This window comes from Panthera pardus, unplaced genomic scaffold (assembly GCF_024362965.1).
Source record: "Panthera pardus isolate Hobbes unplaced genomic scaffold, ASM2436296v1 HiC_scaffold_2, whole genome shotgun sequence".
NCBI classification, from domain to species: Eukaryota; Metazoa; Chordata; class Mammalia; order Carnivora; family Felidae; genus Panthera; species Panthera pardus.
This window is the reverse complement of record NW_026526765.1, coordinates 27,654,093-27,679,004: the sequence shown is the minus strand read 5'-3', so window position 1 is coordinate 27,679,004 and position 24,912 is coordinate 27,654,093. Positions and strand designations below refer to the sequence as shown.

The 24,912-nt window shown below is 39.4% G+C and overlaps 1 protein-coding gene and 1 pseudogene across 5 annotated transcripts in view; both read right to left on the bottom strand.

The window, feature by feature from the left end:
- Nucleotides 1-24,912, bottom strand: part of TTC23L (tetratricopeptide repeat domain 23 like) — a 58,737-nt gene that overhangs the window by 4,766 nt on the left and 29,059 nt on the right. For 4 of the 5 annotated variants that reach the window (XM_053906915.1, XM_053906916.1, XM_053906919.1 and 1 more), the window contains 3 exons: nucleotides 15,377-15,504; nucleotides 14,881-15,030; nucleotides 6,374-6,456 (listed from right to left, as the gene is read on the bottom strand). In XM_053906915.1, the coding sequence (XP_053762890.1) occupies nucleotides 6,374-6,456; nucleotides 14,881-15,030; nucleotides 15,377-15,504 (361 nt within the window). Of the gene's footprint in view, nucleotides 1-6,373; nucleotides 6,457-14,870; nucleotides 15,031-15,376; nucleotides 15,505-24,912 lie in introns of all 5 variants that reach the window. The other variant, XM_053906918.1, reaches the window with a different exon arrangement.
- Nucleotides 17,356-17,803, bottom strand: LOC109267721 (60S ribosomal protein L35a-like; annotated as a pseudogene).

Genomic DNA, 24,912 nt, shown 5'->3' with positions numbered 1-24,912 from the left:
CCTTAGTTCCTCAGCCCAGAAGAGGCTGTTCTGTTTGGTTTACATGACTGAGAGGGCAGGAGGCCACTAATCGATTAATAGGCATTCCTTCTTGGAGCGCCTGGGTGGCTGAGGTCATGATCTCACGGTTTGTGAGTTCAAGCCCTGCATCAGGCTCTCTGCTGTCAGTGTAGAGTCCACTTCAGATCCTCTGTCCCCCCACCCCCCACCCCCGGGCCCCTCCTCTGCTGGAACTCTCTCTCAGAAATAAAAATAAAACATTTTTTTTAATAGGCATTCTTTCTTTCCCCTATTGTGAAAAGGATGGGTTTCCTTGCTGCTTCTGTTGGCTTCTACATGTTAAGACCCATCAAAAGTAATATAAAAATAGCTTATTGGCATGTGGCTGTCCTAGAAACATTTAAAAATAACAAAAATGAAGTTGATGCACCATACTCTCAGACTTCCAATACATCTGGATGAAAAGCTAGAGTTGTAAAAGCAGCTAATGTTTATTGAGCAGCTACCATAAGCCAGATACTGTGCTAAGTGCTTTAGGTTAATAATCTCAATTGCTCTTCATTATGTTTCCATATTATAGATACTATTCTAGTCCTCAGGGGGAACTGAGGCTTAGGATAACTTGCCTAATGACACGTAAAAAATGGCAGAGGCTGGATTCACACACAGGTCCATCTGACTCTAAAGTCCATGACCTTGACTATTTAATATTCTTCTAACAAGTTCAACTGTCCAGTATTGGAAAGGGCCACTTTGACAGGTAATGAGCGATTCCTGATGTGGAGAGGTGTTTAATCAGGTACTGGATTACCGGAGTAATCTCAAAAATCTGCTCTACCAATATAGCTCGTTCTAATGTCTGTGATGATTCCCTATTTGCCAGCGTTATGGCTTCTTATGAGTCCTCATTCTCTTATCATCATCAGTGTCATCATCACCTCTCGTTAGCACATACGATGTGTCAGGCATCCTTCTGAGCAGTTTTACTTACATAATTTATTTAGTCAAAACTACCCTACAAAGTAGTTATTATTATTATCCCCATTTAGTAGATAAGGAACCTGAGAAGCAAAGTGCCTTGTCCAAGGTCAGACAACTAATAAGTAACAGAGCTAGGATTATAACCCAGGCATCTGGCTGTAGTACATTACACTGTCTCTTACTGTTTGATACATGTGCCATACTTTTTAAAAATTTATCTTTTTTATTATCATAGATATATATTTGTTGTAAAAAAATGTCAACACAAATATATAACACAGAAGTTGAAAGTCCCGCATAATCCAATGTCTCAGAGATAATTACCATTACCTTCACTAACCACACATTTATATATTTATTTATGGGTTATACTATAGACAATGCTCATTAATATGTATTTTTCATGTTTTTACCCCTAACAATTTATCTGCAATATTCTTCCATAACTCTTCAAAGCTCTACTACATGCTTTTTAATGACCATATTATATGATCATAAACATGGACCTCATTATATTGATCATAAACATGCACTGGTGTTTCTACTGGTGGACATTTGAGTTTTTTCTACTGTTTTGATATTATTTAAAAAAAAATCTACAAGGAAGGCAGAAGACCCTCTTTCTGCATTACCCCCAAATAATACAAAAACAATAATTAGAATGAACATTTCACGGAAGCTTACTATGTGTCATACATTAAGTAAAGCACTTAAAATAGAATGCTCTCAGGCACACCTGGGTGGCTGAGTCAGTCAGGCATCCAAAACTTGATTTTGGCTCGGGTCATAATCTCACAGTTTGTGGGATCGAGCCATGCACTGGGCTCTGCACTGACAACATGGAGCCTGCTCGGGATTCTCTCTCTCCCGTCTCTCTGCCTCTTCCCTGCTTGTGCTCTTTCTCTCTCTCTCAAAAATAAATAAATAACCTTTAAAATAATAGAGTGCCCTTATTCACATTTTTAAGATTATTTTAAATCTTTTAAAGTAAACTCTCTGTGCTCAAACTCACAATCCCAAGATCAAGAGTCATGCTCTACAGGCTGAGCCAGCCAGATGCCCCTTCACGCTTTTTTTTTCCAACGAAGAAAGGAAGACATAGGAAGTCTCACTGCAAATGGGAAAGCTCAAATTTGAGCCCTGTTTTGATTTCAAATCACACTGCATACACACTTCTAAAGTAAGTGTAAGTGTTCTTTCTTAAGTCTTTTCATTTCACATTTACATATTCCATGGGGTTCTTATCCATTCCCTTCACTTCAGAATCTGTCTCCTTGAGCTCCTGGTCCATTCAGCCCATCAGACACTGCCAAGTGGATGCACTGTGGGCACCTCAAACTTAACTCATCCAAAACAGAAATCATATTCCTCACAACCCCTAGACATCCTCCAGGATGATCTCCACTTGTCAACACTATTTCATTTAATAGCATGGTCATTCACTCAACTGTCCAAGCTAGAAACTTCAAAGCTGTCTGTGACTCCTGCCTGTATTACACCCCACATCTAACTGGTTCTAAGGCTTTGTTACAAGAGACCACAAATTGTTTCTCAATCCATCCTCTCCACCTTCCTCCTACTAGGGCTTTAGATAATTAAGGCTCCTGACACCTCTCCCTTAGACTGTTGTATCTGCTCGTAACTGATCTCCCTACTTCTAATCTCTCCCTAGGTCCCATCTATTCTCCCATTGCTGTCAGAGGTAATGTTGTAAAGCTAATAATTGATCATGTCATATCCTGCTTATATTCTCAGTAGTAAGTTTTAAACTCCTCAGCAGGGCACATAAAACATCCCATAATCTCACCCCAATTTATCCTTCCAAACTCATCTGCAGTATATTCTTACCCATGTACCTTAAACTATGACCACCCCTGATCACTTGTGTTTTCTCAGAACTATCGATATCTCCATGCCTCTATGCTTTTGTTCATGCTACTTGAAATGCCCGCCTCTGGCTTCTCTTCTACCTGCTGATATTTTACTTTTCTTTGAAGACCCAGCATGCTGCCCCCAACGTACATACAGTTTCCACCCTTATCTCTAGCCTCTCAATTTATTACTTGTCCTCTTTGTTTACATTTCTGTTAATGCTTTACTATAGACTAGTAATCTCGTCACATGTGTCTGTCTTTCTGAAAGGACTCAATCTTAAACATATTAGTATTTCTTGGGGCACCTGGGTGGCTCAGTTGGTTAAGCATCTGACTTCAGCTCAGGTCATGATCTCACAGTTCATGAGTTCAAGCCCCGCATCGGGCTCTGTGCTGACAGCTCAGAGCCTGGAGCCTGCTTCGGATTCTGTGTCTCCCTCTCTCTCTGCTCCTTCCCTGCTTGCACTCTGTCTCTGTCTCAAAACTGAACAAACATTAAATTAAAAAATATATATATTAGTATTTCTAGTGCTTAGAAGAAGCTTAATATGTAAAAAATTAAAACTGGAGTTCATTTGTGATTTAGGTAAAAGACTACACTGCCTCAAAGTTTACTTCCAAAGCTGAGATTTTCTGTGCCTTTCTGATACACTAAAATCTTACTTGAGGATTGCAATGATCATTTAACCTTAGAATTAACTCCGATTTCAAGGGCCCATTTCTGCTTTCATTTCTTTGCAGAGGCTTTAAAAGCCAAGCATTTGGGCTCTTGGCAATGAACGGCCAGTCGAGTGTTGTCATTGGATTTCCGGAGGAGGTGGGGTAAAAAATACAAGAGCACATCGGAAAACTAGCGGGGCTCCAGAACATCTGGGATTGATTATTCCAGTGAGTTGCTCGAGCAAGGAGAACAATTCTCATACTAGTTTTTTTGACATCTGGGCTTTGGCAGCTACCCCTATGGCTTTCTCAGCAGTGCTTGAGGAGTGAGATATGGCTTGTTTCAGTGGAAGAAAAACCTCCAGTGACTCCACTTCTCCTACAGCAGAGGCCTCCAGAAGACCCTTTTCCTCTTACATGGATTTTCTTAGCAGGTCCAGGTCTTCTTGTCATTTACACAGAGAATTAATCTCCCCATACCCAGAGAAATTCATCCTACCTGGGGTCTGAATTAGGTTATACCACCCCCCTCCCAATTCCTCTTCCTCCTATGATTCTTTTCGAACCATGGACAAGGAACAGTAAAAGACTGGGAGGAGAAGCAACCTCAGGCTACGGTGGAAGTGGATTCACTCCAGCTCCTGCAAAGTGCCTCTTATTAAATACAAGCTGAGTAGGACTTTAGTTCCAGTTCTGAGGGAGAAGGGGGGGTGAAGGGTGTTTTGCTAACATTTATTGAGCACATACTCTGCCAGGCACTGTCCTATGCATGTTATATACATTATTTTATTTAAAACTCGCGATGATTTACTATGGTATACTATTATCTGTAGTCTAGTGATGGAGGAACTGAGGTTCAAGGAGGTTAAATGATTTTCCCGAGGCCACATACTTAGTAAGTGGCAGGGGCAGTTTAAGTTGACAGGGATGAATCCTTTCATCCTGTCACGGGGTGAGATGTCTACTCTTTATGCATTACTCCTAATGTAAAATAATAATAGCTGCATGATATACAAAAGCTTTTTATTTAAACATTCGGACCTATTACCTCTAGCACATCAGAGAGATGATGGTGATGATGATGGTGACGAAGGTGATGATTCCAACATTCACTGAGCATTGAAGACCTGCCAGGACCTGATCTAGGGGTGCTGTATTATATGTGATCTTATTCTCAGAAAACCCACTTTTTGAGGAAGGTATTATTACTTTCTTGATGAATATACAGAGGCCGAGAAAGGCTAAGTAACTTCACCTAGGTCAGAGAGCTGAATGTTGAAGCCTGAGTTTTAAATCCGGACAGCCTACCTTCAGAGTGTAAGCTACATTGCCTACAGGGAGCACATTCTGGAGTTAGAGAGACCTGGTTTCGAATCCCAGCTCTGCCTCTTCCTGGGTAAATTAACTTGAACATATCGGTCCTCAGTTTCTCTGTATGTAAAATGCACCTCTGGAGACTTACCTGCTAACCAGGTGTCTCCATATATATTCTCAAGTACATGAGAGTCAAAACCCTTATTCTATAGGAAATGGAAGTGCATTTTTGAAATACGATAGAGGTAGGTTCAAATCTTACTACTTAATACTTACCAGCTAGGTATTTAAAAAAGATACTCAAACTTTCTGATTCTCAGTTTCATCACCTGAACATGGGAGGCAAAAATACCTACCTAATAGGAATATTTGTGGGTTAGAAATAGTAGATGTATTTTACAATGCCAGGGAATTGGAAAAAGTTCTACGTTATACTCATTATTTAAATATCGTTATGGCTCTCGACCAGGAAAATATACTTTCATACGCACCAGCAGGTAGGGGGCCAAGTTCCCCGTTTACCGTCCTAACACAGGCATCACTAGGGAGACTAGAGAACCCCCTTCTGAAAGGTGATAAAACAGGAGACAGTCTTCTGTTGGGCCTACTTTAGGTGTGGCTCTGACTCAGGTAGGTGGGGATATGATGGGCCGAATGTGTTCTCTCTGCTCATCTTGTCCCTCACCTGCCCAGCTTGCTGAGAAAGGTACCAATTGTGAGCTGCCTCCAGTGAACTACAGTCAGGGTCCTGACTCTCGCTCCACAACAATGTCCCCTCCCCCCCCCGCCCCTTTATTAGGCTCTAGGGGGAAAGCATGTGGCCGTTAGAGTCACACTTACTTAGATCCAAACCCTCTGTCAAATGAGAGCTATCATACTGAGTATTTGTGAGGATTAAATTCTTTATGAAAATGACTTAGCTCAGTTATAGGGGCTTAGTATATACTCAACAAATTTTAATTTTCATCTTTCTTAGAAGAGAATAATTCAAGGTCAACGTCATTCTGAGATGAACACAAAGATAAAGAAGGATGCAAATCTTCACAAAACACTCTTTTAGCTTAAATTCTAAATATTTAAAAAAAGATTCTCAAGAGCCTCTTTTATTACTAATTTTAGAGCTAATTAAATCCCCCCAAAACTTGTCTTATATTTAAGGACCTAGATTTTATATATTCATTGAATATATTCATTTACTTTGAATATACTCAATTGAATATATTCATTTACTTTGAATACCTTGTCACAGGCTAACAGCTGAGATACTCTTATAGGACTTAGGTCTAATGCTCAGCATTGAAAGAGATACTATAAGTACTAAATATTATTGCAGCAGACCCCTACGGCATTGGTTTCTGACAGACTACTAGAAATCGACTAGTTACTCCACAGGATTTGGCCACATCCATAGTCCAGGTTGGCATTATGCCCCCCTAGCAAGAATCGCAGAGGCGCTCACCCCCTAACTGACTGAATCTGGGCAAGGCCATGCTATCCACAAATCCATACTGATGACCTGGTTGGTGACCAGGGCCACAACTTACCTCTGCATTAGGGTAAGGAGGTCTTTTGTGTCTCTGCTTTTACTGTGCTCTCTTCCATATAAAAGGATTTGAATCATCAGACACTGTAGGTAAGTTGAGAAACATAGGTTAAAGAGAATCAGATAGCCAGCACCTTCTTTATAAACCAAACTCAGAAGAGCATCACTGGAACTGAGGTATCACGAGTTTCCATGTCAAATTCCCGCCCTGCATCCCCCCTCCTGGTTCCCAGCCAAGGAGGAAAAGGAGACTGAACGGAAGGCTCCGCACACCTCCATGCCTTATGTGCGTCATTCTACCCCACTGCACCTGCCACCACCATGTGGCTATGGATAACGAGAGTAACAGGGCCCAAACATGGCTGTAGTAGTGGTTTCCATCAAGATTTTCCAAATAGCTATGACCAAATGGATGGATATAAATGAAATTGGTGTATGGGTCCTAAATTTGCATTGCATTCTCAAGCTGTATCACTTTACTCTTTTTTTTAAAGTTTTTTATTTGAGAGAGACAGAGACAGTGCTAGTGGGGGAGGGACAGAGAGAGAGAGAGAGAAGAAGAGAGAGAATCCCAAGCAGGCTCCACACTGTCAGTGCAGAGCCTGATGTGGGACTCGAACCCATGAAACCGCGAGATCATGACCTGAGCCGAAACCGAGAGTATGACGCTCAACTGACTGAGTCACCCAGGTGCCCCTATATCACTTTACTCTTAGGCAGTTTTCCAGTTAAAATTTTATTATGGACCTCTATTTCCAATCAAGATGGAATAATCGGGATCAGATTTACACTTGCACACGAAATAACCAAAAAATGAAAAAGTAAACAAAATATATGAAGCAATCTTTAAGACACTGAACATCAGCCAACAAAGAACAGTGATCCCTGAGAGAGGGAAACAAGTGAGATAAATCCTAAAACTGCCCCGAGATTATTGCTTTGAGAGCAGTTCCAGGTCATGATGCAGGGAAGGGAACAGAGGGAAGCTCAGCAGACTCCTTAAGTTGAGGATAAGGAGTTGAGAGTCCCCAGAGACCCTCAGAGCTGAGTAAAAAGAGAGGAGACAGCTGAGAAAAAGATCCAGGAATATCTGTGGTGGATCCCCCTTGTGTATTCAGCAGAGTACTGACTAGCACATCTATGTGAGAAAACTGCCTAAAGCTGGGAAAGGAATCAGCTGAAGGGGCTGGCGGGAACAGGGCCTGGTGCTTACACAGGGCTGGGCACAGGACCTGTTTCAGTCAGCCAATCTAGCTCCTCATGGCTCATGGAGCTTTGGGTGACGGACTCAGAAGGCTTCTGCCTCAGTAATGGGGGATAATTAGCCCTTCACTGACTCCTGCTCTAGTCTCATCTACTGAATCTTAAAAAGCAAGACCTAAAAGGACTACACTATAATTAAACTGAGTTCCAAAACAAAGTTCAAGAATACTTATAGGAATACAAAAATATCCAACACCCAATAAGGTAAAATACACAACACCTGGCATCCAAACAAAGATTGCAAAAGCACGTAAAGAAGCAGAAAAGTGTTATCCATATGAGAAAAATGTATCAATCAAAACCAACCCCAAACTGACATAGACGTTAGAATTAGCAGAGAAGTATATTATAACTGTTATAACTTCATTGCATATGTTAAAGAAATTAAATGAGGACATGAAAAATTTATTTTTTTTAAAGATCCAAATCAAACTTCTGGAGATGAAAATGTAAAAAGATGGATGGGAGGGATTAAGAGCAGGTTTGATATTAGAGAAGAAAAAAATTAGTGAACCTAAAGGCACAAGAATAAGAACTATCCATAAAGAAAAATAATAGATTATATCAGTGGGTACAGAAAAATAGTTTTTACAATAGCCAACACCCAATTGTATAAAATCCGACATCCATTCCTGATTTAAAAACAACTCTTTAGCAAACCAGGAGTAGAAGGGAATCTCCTCAACCTGATAAAAGGTATTTATAAAAAAGTCAACAGCTAACAACAAACCTAATTGATGAAAGACTAAAAATTTTCCCCCTGAAAACAGAAATTAGACAAGGTTGCCTGTTCTCACCACTTCCACTCAACATTGTACTAGATGTTCTGGTCAATGTATCAAGAAATAAAAGGCATCCAAATTGGAATGAAAGAAGTAAACTTGAGGGGCACCAGGGTGGCTCAGTTGGTTAAGCGTCTGACTTCGGCTCAGGTCATGATCTTGTGGTTCATGGGTTCAAGCCCAGTTTCAGGCTCTGTGCTGACAGTTCAGGGCCTGGAGCTGCTTCAGATTCTGTGTCTCCCTCTCTCTCTCTGCCCCTCCCCCACTCATGCTCTACTTCTCTCTCTCAAAAATAAATAATAAGACATTAAAAAAAAAAAGAAGTAAACTTGATTTGCAGATGACATGATCATCCATGTAGGAAATCTGATGAATCTATAAACAGCTACTAGAATAAGTGAGTTTAGCAAAGTTACGGGACCCAAAATTATATATTTAAAAATTGTTATATTTCTATATACTAGCATCAACAATCAGAAATTGAAATTCAAATATGATACATTTAAAATAGCAAAAATTGGAAATCAGTCTGAATAAATCTAAGGAAAGGTGCACATGACCTGTACATCAAAAACTACAAGAAATAGGGGTGCCTGGGTGGCTCAGTCGGTTAAGCGTCCGACTTCGGCTCAGGTCATGATCTCGCGGTTCATGAGTTCAAGCCCCGCGTCGGGCTCTGTGCTGACAGCTCAGAACCTGGAGCCTGTTTCAGATTCTGTGTCTCCCTCTCTCTCTGACCCTCCCCCGTTCATGCTCTGTCTCTGTCTCAAAAATAAATAAACGTTAAAAAAAAAACTACAAGAAATATTATTGGGAGACATTAAAGATGACCTACACAAATGGGAGAATATCACGTGTTCATGGGTGAGAAGCTCAAGATTGTTAAAATGTTAATCCTCCCCAACCTGATCTACACATTCAACGTAATCTCAAGCTAAATCTGAGCACATGTTTTTGGGGAAACCGATACAGTGATTCTAAAATTCCTGTGGAAACGCAAAGAACCGAGAATACTCAGAACAACATTGAAAAAGAACAAAGTTGAAAAAACAACACTACCTGATTTCAAGACTTGTGTTAATGTTTTTATTTATTTTTGAGACAAAGACAGAGCATGAGCAGGGGAGGGTCAGAGAGAGAGGGAGACACAGAATCTGAAGCAGGCTCCAGGCTCTGAGCTGTCAGCACAGGGCCCGACATGGGCTCAAACTCCCAGACTGTGAGATCATGACCTGAGCTGAAGTCGGACGCTTAACTGACTAAGCCACCCAGGAGCCCCTCAAGACTTGTTTTAAAGCTACAATAATCAAGACAGCATGTATTGACCTGAAGATGGAAAAACAGATCAGTGGAACAGACAAGAGTCCGTAAATAATACACACACACACACACACACACACACTGAATTTTTGACAAAGGTGCAAAGATAATTCAGTAGAGAAAGGGATTTCATTTCAATAAAAATGGTGCTAGAACAGCTGGCTACCCACATGCTAGACAAACAAACAAACTGGGATCTATTCCTAGTACCATACAGGAAAGCTGATTCAAGTGGATCATAGGCCTAAATGTTAAACCTAAAACTACAAAAAATCTAGAAGAAAACATAGGAGAAAAATATTTTTGACTTCGGTCAGGCAAAGATTTCTTAGGTAAAACACCAAAGCGCAATCCACAAAAGAACAAATTGATAAACTAGACTGCATGAAATTGCAAAGCTTCTGCTCTTCAAAAGACACTTGTTAAGAAAATGAAAAGGCAAACTTCATGCCAAGAGAAAATATTTCCAAATCATATATCTGATAGAGAACTTGTATCTAGAATATATGAAGAACTTTTTTCCCACTTTATAGTATTTATGGCATGAACTAGGAACATAACGTGTTTACACAAACACACAACAATTGTACATTGGCATCTTTATGATATTTTTTTACTTTATTTTTAAAATTTTTAAAGTTTTTTTAAATTTATTTTTGAGAGAGACAGAGACAGAGGGGGGGTGGGGGAAGGGAAGAGAGAGAGGGAGACACAGAATCTGAAGCAGGCTCCAGGCTCCAAACTGTCAGCACAGAGCCTGAGGTGGGGCTCGAATCCATAAACTGTGATATGACCTGAACTGAAGTCCGTCGCTTAACCGACTGAGCCACCCAGGCACCCCTGATCATATCACTTTCCTAAACCTCTAGTGCAAAAGGCCCTGCTGGTCTCCCCTTCCTTATAAACCCCTGCCTCTCCCAGTTCATCTTGTACTGCTCTTCTCTTTATTCTGGACACATTCCCTTTTAGTCTTTCCCTGTTTCATCTTGTCTCAGAGTCTTTTTTTTTTTTTTAATTTTTTAAATTTACATCCAAGTTAGTTAGCATATAGTGCAACAATGATTTCAGAAGTAGATTCCTTAGTGCCCCTTACCCATTTAGCCCATCCCCCTCCCACAATCCCTCCCGTAACCCTCAGTTTGTTCTCCATATTTAAGAGTCTCTTATGTTTCGTTCCCCTCCCTGTTTGTATATTATTTTTGCTTCCCTCCCCTTATGTTCATCTGTTTGGTATCTTAAAGTCCTCATATGAGTGAGGTCATATGATATTTGTGTTTCTCTGACTAATTTCACTTAGCATAATACCCTCTAGTTCCATCCACATAGTTGCAAATGGCAAGATTTCATTCTTTTTGATTGACAACTAATACTCCATTGTATGTATGTATGTATGTATGTATGTATGTATGTATGTATGTATCTGTGTATTTTCTTCATTCATTCATCCATCAATGGACATTTGGGCTCTTTCCATACTTTGGCTATTGTCAATAGTGCTGTTATAAACATTGGGGTGCATGTGCCCTTTGAAACAGCATACCTGTATCCGTTGGATAAATACCTAGTAGTGCAATTGCTGGGTCGTAGGGTAGTTCTATTTTTAATTTTTTGAGGAATCTCCATACTGTTTTCCAGAATGGCTGCACCAGTTTACATTCCCACCAGAGGCAACTTTACAATATTAAAGGAGTCATATATAAGTCTACAGGCATCATATACAGTGTGGTTAGAATATACAAAGAACTTGTAAAGTTAAGTTAATCATAAGAAAGCAACCAACTAATGAAAAGTAAGCAAAAGATTTGGATTGTCACTTCACCCAAGAAGATAACCGATGAGAAATTAAGTACACAGAAGGATGCTCAAGACAAACACAAATTAAAACCACAATGAGAGGCACCTGGGTGGCTCAGTTGGTTGGGCGTTGGACTTTGGCTCAGGACATGATCTCATCCTTGCTGAGATCAAACTCTTGGTGAGTTTGAGCCCCACGTCAGGCTCTATGCTGACAGCTCAGAGCCTGGAGTCTGCTTCGGATTCTGTGTCTTCCTCTCTCTCTGCCCTTCTCCTGCTCACACTCTGTGTGTGTGTGTCTCTCTCTCTCAAAAATAAACATTAATTTTTTAAAAATTAAAAAAAAAACACAATGAGATACCATTATATACCTATTAGGATGCCTAAAATTAAAAACACTGACCACACCAACTACTGGCAAAAATGTGGAGGAACTGAATTCTCATACCCTTCTGATGGGAATATATAATATAATGTAATAATTTTCCAAAATTTTGACAGTTTCTTATAAAGATAAACATGCACCTATCATATTACTTAACCGTTTCACTCCTAAGTATTCACCCAAGAGAAAAAAGTATATATCCATACAGAGACTTGTGCTTGAACATTCAGGGCAGTTTTATCTATAAGAAACCCAAACTGTAAACAGCCAAATGTTCATCATCAGATGAATGGATAAAAATATCATGGCATCCGTACAATGTAATACTCAGCAATAAGAGTAAACCATGGATACACACAATAATATGGACAATTCTCAAAATAATTATGCTGAATGATTCAAGACTGTGTAACTATAGGATTTTACTTATATACATTTTTTACTTATATACATTTTAGAAAATGCTAATGTGTCTATGGTGACAAAGCAAATCAGTTATTGCCTGGGGGTGGGAGTGGGGGAGGGGTGAAGCTGATTATTTACAAAGGGGAATGGGGAAACTTTTGGGGGTGACTGATACATTCATGATCTTGATTGTAATAATGGTTCCACAGGTCAATAGAGATGTCCAAGCTGATCAAATTGTACACTGTAAAATGTGTGCCGCTTACTGTATGTGAATAAAAAGTATTCTATCACCAGATTGTAATTTTTAATGTTTGTCTTTTCTTTACCTTCTCACCCCCACCCTACTTCATTTAACTTTGATTGCTTTTACATGAAAACTGAACTGCTCAAGAAAAAACATTAGCCAAAAGTGTCACCAGGATTCTGTATGTATGGCCCCCTTTGTGCTCTATTCTGTCTGCCAAAGGGGTCTCCTCTCAGCATCTTACCTTCTTTTTAGCTCCAGGAGCAGTTTCCAATCCCCAGAACAGCATCTATTAACATAGTCTAATTCAGAAGCTTCATCACCAGCATCCCATTGATGGTGGACACTCAGCATGAGGAAGGTGTTCAAGCCTCGAAACAACAGCCTTACTGCCAGCATGCCCTTCTATCCCTCTCCTCCTTTCTGGCCTGGGACATTGAAGTAGGGACTAAAGCCCTAAGGATAAAAGTGCATGGCAAAGATGCAGCCCCACCTACCTTACAGTATCCTAAATCTCCAAGTTGAGTCCCTTTCCAAATGGATGATGTAGCTGTGCCATCAAACAGCCACTGCCAGGTAAAATCTAGATCAGGCTCTCCTTCCATTTTGTGTAGAACATGGTAAGCCCTTATAACAGGTGTGCTGTTTTTTTTTTTTTTTCATTTCAGAAAAGTTGTCTTCAATGATTTCTTTGATTACTGTTTCTATTCCAAGTATTAAAGTTCTTTTTTCAGAAATGTATACAATTCTTTAGGTGAATCTCTACTTTGCCCTCTACATCGACTACTTTCTCATTATACCGCCTCTCTCCCTTTGTCAGCATTCTAGGACAGCTTTTCAAGTCTGTCCTATAAATCTCTGATTCTTTCAACTGGCAGGATATTGCAGCTCTAGAAGTATTAAAAATACAGATTCTAGACCAACCTCTTAGAACTTGTGACTTAAGAGTGTGAGGTGGGGCTCAGGAATCATTTTTTGTTAGTTTGTTTCATTTTTGTTTTGATTTTTATTGAATGCTGCAATTTTAGACTTGGGAAATGTTGCTCCCCATCACTATGACATGTTAAGACAGTCTTTACCATTTTCCATGTAGATTTGAATTTTATATTTGTCCCTTCTTATTTCACTCCTAACATTTTAATCTCATCTCATCTTTTGGCCTCAAGTTGTCACCCTTTCACCGTTTCATTTTTAAGTTTTCTCTCCTTATAGGTTTTTCTGCTCCTATCCATAAATTCATGCTTTCCTTGAAGATACTATTCTGGTCACTGTAACTTATTTTCAGAAGGCTTTCTTTTTCTCAGAATCTTCAAAATAAGACCCCCTTTCTCCTGTTATTTACTATTGTCATACTTATTTTCTGATTATGTTTAGTTAACCTGAAATGAGACAAAAATCTCTCCAGACCTGATGTTTGCCAATGTATGTGTGTGGATGGCTTTTGACTCCTCCCTCTGCTTACATGAGTATTGGGTGATCTTTACCAACTTTTTCTCCAACATTGAACAAACTTAGATTTTATGCAGAGACATCCTGACCACTCTTACCAAGTCTTTAGCCTTGGTCTGTCAGTAGACTGACTAGCTGAACAACTGTTTGGTCACACCTCTTGCCAGATCCTACTACAAGACATGAACTTCCAGTGTTGTCTGAGCCCCCTGGAAGGGCAATCAGTATTTGGGTAAGAATTGCTTATATAAGGTGTTCCTGACTCTGCCCAACCTTGGGTGCTGCCACGGCTGTACCTAGATTCCAACACTGGCGTATTACTCTTTTATTTTAAAAATTTTTTAATGTTTTTTATTTATTTTTGAGAGGCAGAAAGGGACACAGCATGAGCTGGGGAAGGGCAGAGAGAGGAGACACAGAATCCAAAGCAAGCACCAAGCTCTGGGCTGTCAGCACAGAGCCTGGAGTGGGGCTCCAACTCATGAACCATGAGACCACGACCTAGCCGAAGTCAGATGCCCAATCGATTGAGCCATCCAGGTGCCCGTGGGGTGTTATTTTTTTAGGACTCTGGCGCAAGCATAGGCACAGTAAGTTTCTGTATCTCCCTCAGCACATCTTAGAAAGTGAATTTTTACTTAAAAAAAAAAAAAAGAAATAGAGAAGGAAGAAGAAAGGAGGCAGGAAAGAAAGACAGGAAGTGAAGGGAAACAGGAGGGGAGGTGATAGGAAGGGAACATATGCATGCATACACACACATACACACACACACACACACACACACACACACACACACACACACCTCACTCCTCACATAGTGCTTACAGGCCCAGGAGAAAATGCACAAACCAACCAGCATGCACCTTCCTTAGCAGCTGAATCGCCTTTCTGAGGTCTCCTTTGGCAAAGCAGATCCTGCCCATGTTGTAAAAAGTTTCAGCCACTTTTTCACTACAATCACCATAGCTGATGACCTGAGACTTCAGTGAGGCCTTTAGCAGTCTGTAAGCTTCCTAGGGAATTAAAAAAAAAAAAGTTTTTAAATAATCCTGGCAATTCTGAAGTAATATGCCAGTTCTATTCCGTAAACTCTATGGAGGTGGCATTGTATGCCTTACCAGGATCTGTCAGTTGTGATATGTCACCTAAGCAATGCGTTTCTATGAAGAGTTGAAATTTCATGCTTATATTTAATAATAACAGTTAACTCATAAATAATTATTTAATCTTCATGGCTATTCTATGAGAGAGGAACTATTATTATACTCATATTATAGATGAAGGAATGGACACTAGTAAAAGCTGAGGATCTTGTCCAAGATCACACTGCCTCTAGTTGATTTGCCTGTTCATATTTACCTGTTTTTCTCCATTTTGGACAAACCATTTGCAAAATTCTTCAATGGTTGTCAGTGTTTCATAATCCGTTGGGCCCAATGTTGCTTGATATGCACTGATACTTTTTATAAAATATATCTCCACAGCATCTGCAAAAAAAGGGAAACACTAATTAAGGCAACCTGCTAGCCTTTCCAAGTATCTAATACCAGCTTTTCATACTTCAAGTCCATGCCTGTTCTCATTCCAGGTCTCATAAGGACCCTCAGAAAGTCTGAGATATAATTTGATGGCATCAACTGATGTAATTTTATTCTCTTGATTAAATGCATGGATTTTTCTGTAGGGAAAGAAAGCTACATCTGAACAGGCTTATCCCAAGACCCAAAATGGTCACCATATTAAACTCCCAACTGTAATGAAAGACTATATATTTAACTAAATTAAACTCTGATAGAGAGTATTATTTACTGGGATTCCTGTTAGGGGTGTGTGTGTGTGTGTGTGTGTGTGTGTGTGTGTGTGTGTGCCTATGTGTGTTAGAGAGTTTTTGTTTCAAAAGTACTTTAAATGTAGTTGTTATTGCTTAAAAATTTACTTTTAATGTTGTCTTTTATTCCAAACATAATAGATGTTTATGGAATCAGTCTAGAAAATGCAATAGAAGCAAAAAAAAAAAAGAAAAAAAAAGAAATGAAAATTATCTCCACACACACTACTCAGAAGCAGGCACCATTAACATTTTTTACCACTGTATTAAGGTATAATTGGCATACCACACTTTCAACCATTGTAATTACCCAGTCTGATGAACTTTTAGTAAACTTATAATTATATAATCATGATTGAAATCCAGTTTTAGAACATATCCATCACCCCCAAAATATTTTCTTCATGGCTGGTTGCAGTCAATGCCTGCTCTCATCCCATCTCAGACAGTCACTGATCTTCATTCTATCTTTATGTTTTTGCCTCTTCTAGAAATTTCACATAAGTGGATTCATACAACACATGTAGTCTTTTGTGATTCTTTCATGCATCATGCTGTCTTTGAGGTTCATCTATGTTCCTGCACGAATTAGTACTTCATTCCTCCTTCTGCCGAGTACTTTTCCATTGTGTGGATATACACTACATTTTGTTTACTCATTCCCAAGGTGATGACTATTTGCATTTGTGTGTATAGTCTATTATACCTATCCACATATCAGTTCCAATTCTCTCCATTCTTTTCTGTGGATTTGTGTTACTGTATGCTGTCATTTTCTTTCAGCCTAAGGGCTTCCTTTAGTATTTATTTTAGGTCAAGACTGCTACCAACGATCCTGTTTATCAGGGAATGCCTATCTCACCTTAATTTTCAAAGGGAGGTTTTCCTGGATATACAATTCTTAGCTGAATTGTATTGCAACACTTTGAATATGTTTTTCCACTACCTTCTAGCCTCCCTTATTCTGATGAAAAAGCAGTCATCAATCATATTGTTTCCCTGTATGGAGCTATTTTTCCACTGTTGCTTTCAAGATTTTCTTTTTGTCATTCAGAAATCTGACTGTAGGTCTAGTTGTGGTTCTCTTTGTGTTTATCTTACTTGGCATTGAGAATTTTGGATCTGTAGATACATTTTCATCATGCGTGGGAAGTTTGGGGCCATTATTTCTTTAGATAGTTTGCTCCTCATTCTGTCTCCTCCTCTTCTGGTGCTCCTAGTACATATATGTTGGTACACCAGCTGTTCCACAGATCTCTTATGCTTTGTTCGTTTTTCTTCAATGCCTTTTTTGTCTGCTGTTTGGATTGGACAATTTCTAGTGAGATATCTTTGAGTTATCTTATTCTGTTCTCCACCATCTCAAATCTGATGTGGAGACCATTTAATGACTCTTTCATTCAATTACTGTAATATACAGTAGAATATACACTGTAACGTACAGTGTAATATACTCTAGAATTTCCATTTGGTTGTTTTTTTTCTTAGTTTATTTATTTATTTATTTTTTACAAGAGAACAAATCTATACCTTTATTCATTTACTTTTAAGTTAGTTTAAATCCTTGAGGGGTACAGCATCACACAGATTCTGTGCCCAATGGCTTTAGCAGGAAGCTTGCTTCAGAATTTGGTTTGGACCATGCCACTGTTTCCATGAGTACAAGTTACTTTTCCCCAGATCACTCTGGTTTTGTTCAGTTTGCCATGAGGGGTCACTGTGTTGTTCTTTGCTCTGTACACATAAGCACATCTCTTGCCTAGATAGAATTCAGTTTCATCTCAAGCAGAAACACCTTCAATTTTAAGAAGAGCTGTGTGCTCCCTCTGGTTCCAGAAACTCCACTTATAGCCAGCAAAAATGGCTTTGGACCACAGCCTTCCAGACATATTTGTCATTTTAGGAGTCCTGTTTCCAGCAGGCCTCCATAGGTTCCAAGATGGCAGAAGGAGAAAAGCGAGCTCTTAAATAGTTTATATTTCTCTATTAATAGTTACTATTTGCTAGGTAATTTTCATTGTATTTTAATTCTTTTAACAGTTTCCTTTAATTCTTTGAACATATTTATGATAGCTGCTTTGAAGTCTTCTAAACCCAATATCTAACCCACTTAGAGTCAATTTCTATTGACGGCTCTTTTTCTGAGTATAAGCTATGGGTTGTTTCTTTGTATGTTTCTTTTGTTGAAAACTGTACATTTTACTTTTTTATTTTTTTATTAATTTATTTTTGAGAGAGAGAGAGAGAGAGACAGAGTGTGAATGGGGCAGGAGCAGAGAGGGAGGGAGACACAGAATCTGAAGGAGGCTCCAGGCTCCAAGCTGTCAGCACAGAGCCCAACATGGGGTTCAAACCCATGAAGTGCCAGATCATGACCTGAGCCAAGGTTGGACACTCAACTGACTGAATTGAGTCACCCCCAAAACTGCATGTTTTATTTATTTATTTAAAAATTTTTAATGTTTATTTTTGAGAGAGAGAGAGATTGAATCAAGGGAGAAGAAAGAGGGAGACACAGAATCTGAAGCAGACTCCAGGCTCTGAGCTGACAGCACAGAGCCTGACACGGGACTCAAATTTACAAACCACAAGGTCATGACCTGAGCCAAAGTTGGATGTTCAACTGACTGAGCCACCCAGGCACCCCAAAACTGTACATTTTAGATATTATATAGTAGCAACAACAGACTGATATATTTTTGTGGGTTTTTATTTTGTTTTATTCTTTTTCTTTTTTTTAAGTAGGCTCCACACCCAGCATGGAGCCCAATGTGGGGCTTGAACTCACAACCCTAAGATCAAGACCTAAGCTGAGATCAAGAGTCAAGATACTTAACCGACTGAGTCACCCAAGTGCCCCTGCTTGTTTTGTTTTAGTGAATTGCCTAGACTCAAATGGCAGAATCTGTCTCCTCTATGGTGTCTGAATGCTAATGTCTTTGCTTAGGTGTTTGATTTCTTTAAAATAGACTTTATTCTTTAAGGCAGCTTTACATTCTCAGAAAAAATGAGTGGAAGGTACAGAGATTTTTCATATAACTTGCCCACATATGGCATTTGGGATGGTTAATTTTCAATGTCAACTAGACTGGGCTAAGGGATGTCCCGATAACTGATAAAACAATTTCTGGGTGTCTCTGTGAAGGTGTTTCTGGAAGAGATAGACAACTGAATCAGTATACTGAGCAAAGAAGATCTGTCCTCACCAAGTTCACACACACACCCGCGCACACACACACACACACACACACACACAGTGCAAAGAAAGGATGAATTTTCTCTCACTCTTTTCTTGGGCTGGAAATCCATCTTCTTCTGCCCTCAAACATTGGAACTCCTGGTTCTTGGGCCTTTGGATTCTGAGACATATTATACCAGGGGTCCCCTCACTCCTGTTGGTTATATTTCTCTGGAAAACCCTGATTAACCAGGAATGAGCCCAAGAATAAGGACGTTTACTTGCCAAAGCCATGGCTGAGTGCCCAATCTGCAGCAGACAGCAGCACTGAGCCTCTAATATGGCACCATTATGTACGGTGATTAGCCAGCTTCCTGGTAGCAAGTTGCTTACACCAAACCATTTTCTTCATGGAAAGGGCAGCCTTTTGTCCTTAACTGAAATATTTCTACTCTGGATATAAATTTGCCTTCCCTGCATGCAATGATTCTACCAAAACTACCAGCCATAAACTTAGAATGCCTCATCCATCATCATGGTATTCCACACAACATTGCTTTGGATCAAGGAACTCACTTCACAGCAAAAGAAGGGCCGTAATGGACCCATGCTCAAGAAATTCACTGGTCTTACCATGTTCTCCACCATACTGAAGCAGCCAGCTTGATAGAACAGTGGTATAGTCTTTTGAAGACAGTTACAGTGCCAGCTAGGGGGCAATACTTTGCAAGACTTGAGTTCTCCCAAAGGCTGTGTATACTCTGAATCAGCATCCAATATATGGTGCTGTTTCTCCAATAGCCAGGATTCACAGGATAAAAACAATAATAATAAAGGTAGAGGAAGGATGAATTCTCTCTCGCTCATCCTGAGCTAGGAAGTCTACCTCCTGCCTTTGGACATCACATAATTGTTTTAGATTCCCAGCCTGATCATTCGAATATCCCTACTATATCTCAGTCTGGTTCTGATGCTTGCTGTGTTTCTTGAAACTGTGTGGGTTTGTTTGTTTTTGTTTTGTTTTGTTTTTTGTTTTTGCTTTTGCTTTTTACTAAGCCTTGAAGTTTTCTTGATAGGTGGACATGATGTACTGGGTAAAAAAAAAATGCTCTAAATAGGCCACTAGCTACGTGGTGGGAAGATGTGGGCTTTGAGGGGAAGGCATTCTATCATCCTATGTTAGGTCTCAGTCTTTTAGTGAGCCTGTGCCCCTGGACTGTGAACTTCGCAAGTGCTTCTCAGCCCCTTTCTCCCTTAGGTGGGAAGGGATAGCGAGAGTGGGCTAAAGTTGGGTATTTCCTTCCCTTTGGGTTGGTTAGGTTCTGAAACAACAACAACAACAACAACAACAGTTTAGGCTCTGGTAAAATAATTTCTCTTGAGGACAGGCCTTGTTTAGTAGAAAGCTCTGGCATATTTTTTAAAGGATTTTTCTTTTAAGTTTATTTATTTTGAGAAAGAAAGTGTGAGCGGGGGAGAGGCAGAGAGAGAGGGAAAGAGGGAGAATCCCAAGCAGGCTCTGCACTGTCAGCACAGAGCTGGATGAGGGGCTCAAACCCACAAACTGAACTGTGAGATCATGAGAATGATCTGAGCCAAAGTCAGCCACTGACTTCACCAACTGAGCCATCCAGGGGCCCCAGCTCTGGAATATTTTAACTGGCTATTTTTCCCCCTCTCTCTCCTGGCAGCAAGGGGGCATTTTTCTCCAATATTCACTTTGAGAACCTGGTCAAGCTCCTGGAGGTAAATCTCACAAGAGTGTGGAGACCACCCCCCCGCCCCCGGCCCCCGTCACTGGGTACTTGGAATTTTTAACTCTCAGTCTTAATCACACTGAGCTTCCAGAAATTTATCAGTTATAGTTCAGGTATTCCTACCCAGTACTGGTTCCTGTAGACAGGTATCTGCTCAGGCAAATTGTGATTCTCTGTATTTATTTGTCTCTCCAATTTCAGGGGCATCAGTTTGCCCAGTGACCTCACTTCCCTGACAGATCTGAGAAGAGCTGTTGATTTTCCAGTTTGTTCAGCTTTTTACTTTTAGTAAAAAGTAGTAGTTAGGATGGAGTGACCACCTCCAAGCCCCTATATGCCAGACTAGAAATCTAAAATCTTTGTGTTTAATGCTTATTTTTTTTGTAAATGTTTTATTTATTTTATGAGAGCATGCCAGTTGGAGAGAAAGAGTGGGGGACAGAAGATCTGAAGCAGGCTCTGCGCTGACAGGCTAACAGCATCGAGACTGATGCAGGGCTCGAACTCACGAACTGTGAGATCATGACCTGAGCTGAAGTCAGATGCTCAATTGACTGAGCCACCCAGGTGCCCCTAATGATTATCCTTTAAAAATTTGGTCTGGATTCCTGGGGTTACCCCTGTGTCTGCATAGCTTAGTGCTGACCCAAGTGACTGACTTGAAAAGAGGTTGTGCTCAAAAACCTTTACGATGTATGACTTCTATCCTCTGTTGATTGATCTGTATGTAGATTAGGGTGTGCATTCAAAGCTCTGCCACATTTCAAGTCTTCTTTGGTTGTTATTTGCCATATCTCCCCTACACATGTAAATAGTTTCCCAGTTGGCAAGGGATGTTGGGAGAGCTTCTCTGGCCTTTTCTTGGCTCTCATTTCCAGGTTCTTCCTAAGATTTCTGACGGGCTTCTAATGCCTACAAACCAGGACAGCAACTTTAGGCTACCAAGTATGAAGGCGTTCCCTCCTTGCATTTCTTCTGAGTTTGCCACTTTTATCTGATGAATCAATGTGTTTGCCCCTTGCTCCAAATGGAGTCCAAAGCCTCTGCCACAAAGTTGCTGTTCTCTTGGCGAGCACCTGCTGATCAAATGGCTGTATTCTCACTGTCTGAGCTGGTGCTGTGGGTGGATGGGAGCAGCCTCAGTCAAAAAGACAAGAAGACTCTCTTTACCCAAAGCTCTAGCAGTTTTGCAAGAATGCTTTCCAATTTGTTGTCTGCTTATTTCTTGCCAGTGTCCTCAAATGGTTATTTTTGGAACATCTTAATTTGTATGTGTGTATGTGTGTGTTGATTCACAGATCTCTTCACAAAGGCATAGCCAGAAGTCTCTACCTGTTTACATTTTGATGTACATTTTGATGCGGTCTTAGTTACTTTGCAGTTCATTTTTCATGTATATATACATATGTGTGTGTGACTATAAACAATAGTATTTTTATGTCCTAAAAATGCAAGGTATTTTTTCCTTAATATTGTTTTTAACTTTCTTTTTATTTATAAAGTCTAATCCTTTTACAGACTACAGAATTCCATGCAATTAATATATCAAATATTCCGTTCACTAATTGATAAACATTTAGGTTGTTTCCAATTTTTTTACAATTACAGACTGAGTGCCACAGTAAACATCCTTCTACATGTTTCCTTTTGGTTTTACTAGGTCTTATCAAGTTATTTTCCAAATTTCTTATCACTCCTTCCATCTATGAGTGAGCAGAACTGTTTTTCCACAATCTGGCAAATACTAGATATTTTCATATTTAAAAAATTTTTACATAGGATAGGTGAAAACTGATTTTAAAGGTTTGTATAGTTTTAAGATGTGTAACATTCTGCCAAATTATCTTTCAGAGATTTTGTGTCAAATTGCTCTCATCAATCCTAAATGTTATCATTTCTTTTAAATGTTGACATTCTGATGGAAACTTGGTATCCTTGCTGTTTTATATTGATTCATTATTACTATGATTGAACCTTTTTTTGTGATTATTGGCCATTTGTTTTCTTTATGTAATGTTTGGTATTATTTTTCTCCCTATTTTTCTATTGGAAAGTAAATGTAAATTTTAACTCCTACGTGTAGGACAATGATCTATGTCGTATGTTACGAAAGTTGAGTTTTTTCTCTTTTTTCTTCTGGCATGTGAATACCATTGTTCCAATTGTTCCAATACCATTTGTTGAAAAGACTATTCTTTCCACATTGAATTGCCTTAGCACCTTTGTCAAAAATTAATTGGTTATGGGGCGCCTGGGTGGCGCAGTCGGTTAAGCGTCCGACTTCAGCTAGGTCACGATCTCGCGGTCTGTGAGTTCGAGCCCCGCGTCAGGCTCTGGGCTGATGGCTCGGAGCCTGGAGCCTGTTTCTGATTCTGTGTCTCCCTCTCTCTCTGCCCCTCCCCCGTTCATGCTCTGTCTCTCTCTGTCCCAAAAATAAATAAAAAACGTTGAAAAAAAAAAAATTAAAAAAAAAAAAAATTAATTGGTTATATTTACACAGGTCTATTTCTGGACTCTCTTTTGTGTTCCAGTGACTCTGATCTCTGTCCCTTCACTGATACGAAACTCTCTTGATTACTGTTGCTTTTATTTATTTATTTATTTATTAAAAAAAAAAATTTTTTTTTAACATTTATTTTTGAGACAGAGAGAGACAGAGCATGAACGGGGGAGGGTCAGAGAGAGAGGGAGACACAGAATCCGAAACAGGCTCCAGGCTCTGAGCGGTCAGCACAGAGCCCGATGCAGGGCTTGAACTCACGGACCGCGAGATCATGACCTGAGCTGAAGTCGGACGCTTAACCGACTGAGCCACCCAGGCGCCCCACTGTTGCTTTTATAATAAATCTTAAATCAGGTAGTATGATTCCTCCAATTTTATTAGTTTTCAAAACTGTTTCAGCTATTCTAACTTCTTTGCATTTCTGTATAAATTTTTGAATCAGCTTGTCTATATTTACAAAAATTCCTGCTGGGATCTTGGATTGATAATTTGTGTTAAATCCATACATCAATTTCTATAGAAGTGACAGCTTTACTAGACATCTTCCAATCTAAGAATACATTGTCTCCATTTATTTAGATCATCTCTGATTTCTTTGATCAGAGTTTGTAGTTTTTAGCATACAGATACTGTACATGTTTTGTTAGATTTATACCTAAGTGTTTCATTTGGGAGGAGGGGCTATTGTAAGTAATATTTATTTCAGTTTCCAGTTGTGAATTGCTAATATATAGAAATGTGACTGGGTATTATGGTTGACCTTATATCCTGTGATCTTGCTAAGCTTAAACTCACTTACTAGTTCTAAGAGTTTTGCAGATTTCTTGGAATTTTCAGCAGAAACAGCTGCATTGCTGCAAATGAGGACCATTTTATTTCTTTTAGGCTGTATGTCTTTTTCTTGCCTACTGCACTAGCTAGGACTTCCAGTACTATGTTGAATAAGCTTAGTGAGAATGAACATCCTTGCCTTATTCCTGATCTTAAGAGCAAAGCAGTCTTTCACCATGAAGCATGATGTTAGCTATGGGTTTTCTGTACATGTCTTTTATCAGATTGAGAAAGTTCCCCTTCCACTGTGAATGGATGCAGAATTTTTTCACACGCTTCTTCTGCATCAGTTGATAAGATTACATACTTTTTATCTTTGGATTGTTAATATGGTAGAGAACATTCATTCAGGTTTAAACACTGAACCAGGCTGACACTCTCAAGAAAAAAGCTTCCCTTGGTCATGGTGTATTATTCTTTTTTATACATTGCTATGTATTTTCTTGAGAATTTTTTGGGTTTATGTGTATGAAAGGTATTGTTCTGTAGTTTTGTTTTGTTTTTTTTCTTGTAAGGTCTTTGCCTAGATTTGGTGTCAGGGTAATGCAAGCCTCATAAAATGAGTTGGGAAATTTTCCCTCCTCTTCAATTTTCTGGAGAAGATTATGCAGGATGGGTGTTAATACTTTATTAGGTAGAATTATCCAGTGGAATCATCTGGATGTTGATGTATCTTTCTCACAAATTCTTTTTTTTTTCCAATAATTAAGGGCTTATTCAAATTATCTGTTCATCTTGGATTACACTGTTTTTTATTTTATTTATGGTACTTTGTGACAGACACAGGTTTTAGATCTT